Genomic DNA, 1,657 nt, shown 5'->3' on the forward strand with positions numbered 1-1,657 from the left:
CAGAACTGAACGCGGGTTCTGATGAGAACAGTGTAAGCGTTCAAGCAAACCACTTCTGAAGATGCAAGCCACTCGTGCTTGCAAAACGTCAGGAATACATTCTACCGAACGACGGCCTAAAAACCCGAAAAACCCAATAGTTTCATTTTTTAGCTTTAATTACAAAATGTTGATAACCTTTTTTTAGATGTTAAAATTGTAGTCTCGGGTCACGTAAAGCTTTACCTCGCTTTAATAAGTGAGTTATAACTCGTTAACTCAGAGAGCGGCAACAACTCAACACAGTGTTACCCAGACCTAATACAAATTATTCAAACTGTTTTTGAACGAAATTATCGAGAAATAATCGAATCGAATCAGTTGGAAGAATTGGACGCAACCAACATGTTACAAGAACGCTACTTGCCTTCAATTCTTCGCACATTTTTTGCTTTAATGTTCTAGATTTGGCCGCAATTGATCCACTTAGCTGAAGCTGCTGAAGATCCAAGACAGTATGAGCAAGCTCAGGGGGCGGCCAATGCAGTTGGAGTGGCCGGCTGGTCCGACTCCGAAAAAGTCGTCCAACGTACTCGGCTCTGAAAGTGAAAGGTTTAGATGTTAACAGAGATAGAGAAACTGGCGAGTTTCATTTTTTAGTAGCCAGTTAACACATTTGCTTGATATGTAGGGTAATTTTGTGCAAAAGAATACTCACCATCCTTCTCGTAGTAACGCGTTATATCGGAAAAGGCCATATCTGAAAAACAAGTTTACTCAACACCAAGCCAACACCAGTCGAAGACTTTTTACCTCGGTCAGTGGTCTGGAAGATGAACGATTTCGAGATGGGGCTCCAGCCGAACTTGTTCCGCGCCTGTACTTTGGCCTCGTACTGCTGGCCCGGCTCCAGCCCTCTTATCACATAGCTCATCGACTGCACCCCCCTGTTAGTAGCTCGCGAAGCCGGCAAAATCACATTCCTCCAGTCCGAGTAGCCTTTGGAGGAGCGAGTGTAGCCCATGCCTATACTGTACCCCACTGCTGAGTAGGTGCGGTTTTCCTGCCAAGCAAAACGTTCGATTAAACCGTGCCAAAGTTCCCCAATTCCGTTTCTAACCGTCAGTCCAAACTTGCGCTGACTCTGCACGTGAAGCGGTTGAGGATGGTTGCTATCGTCCGAAATCCGGCGGAACAGCAGCTGATACTCTTCGATCGGACTGTGCGACTCGACCTCCCAGCTGATGTTGTAGCTCTCCCGATAATTCCCCGTGGACGAGCTCTTGAAGGTGGCCGCCTTTGGTGCTCCTGCAAATTTCAATCGGTGTGAAAATGTTGACAACGGCAATAAATCCGTCCTGCTAGTGGCTCAGCCGACGAAACAAGGTTTGTGCTTAAGCGGGCCGTAAATCTTACCGGTTAATTGGATGCTCTTTCTCGTTTTCCCAAGCTGATTGTCCGCCACGCAAGTGTAATTTCCAAAGTCGAGTCGATGCACTTTACGGATAACGAGCGTATGTCTAGACCCACGTGATTCCATTATCCTTTGCTCGGTCGTGTCTAGTTGCATCGTATCACGATACCATAAAACCTGGAAGGAATGATGGGTAGACTTTTAGGAGCTTCGCTTCACTCGGCCGGGATTTGTTGGCTCGGCGAACCTCAGACATAAAACATA

At 46.5% G+C, this 1,657-nt stretch overlaps 1 protein-coding gene across 1 annotated transcript; it reads right to left on the bottom strand.

Annotated features, from left to right (window-relative positions):
* Window positions 1-145: 145 nt before the first annotated feature.
* LOC109545759 lies at window positions 146-1,570 on the bottom strand (the record flags this gene model as incomplete). Its single annotated transcript, XM_019916602.2, is given in 5 exon segments — window positions 146-578; window positions 698-739; window positions 793-1,042; window positions 1,100-1,287; window positions 1,396-1,570. Coding segments are annotated over 5 exon segments (768 nt in total), but the record flags the coding sequence as incomplete, so codon positions are not given.
* Window positions 1,571-1,657: the final 87 nt, after the last annotated feature.

This window comes from Dendroctonus ponderosae, unplaced genomic scaffold (assembly GCF_020466585.1).
Source record: "Dendroctonus ponderosae isolate FM_Combo_2020 unplaced genomic scaffold, Dpon_F_20191213v2 Dpon_F_20191213_1611, whole genome shotgun sequence".
Classification (NCBI taxonomy): domain Eukaryota; kingdom Metazoa; phylum Arthropoda; class Insecta; order Coleoptera; family Curculionidae; genus Dendroctonus; species Dendroctonus ponderosae.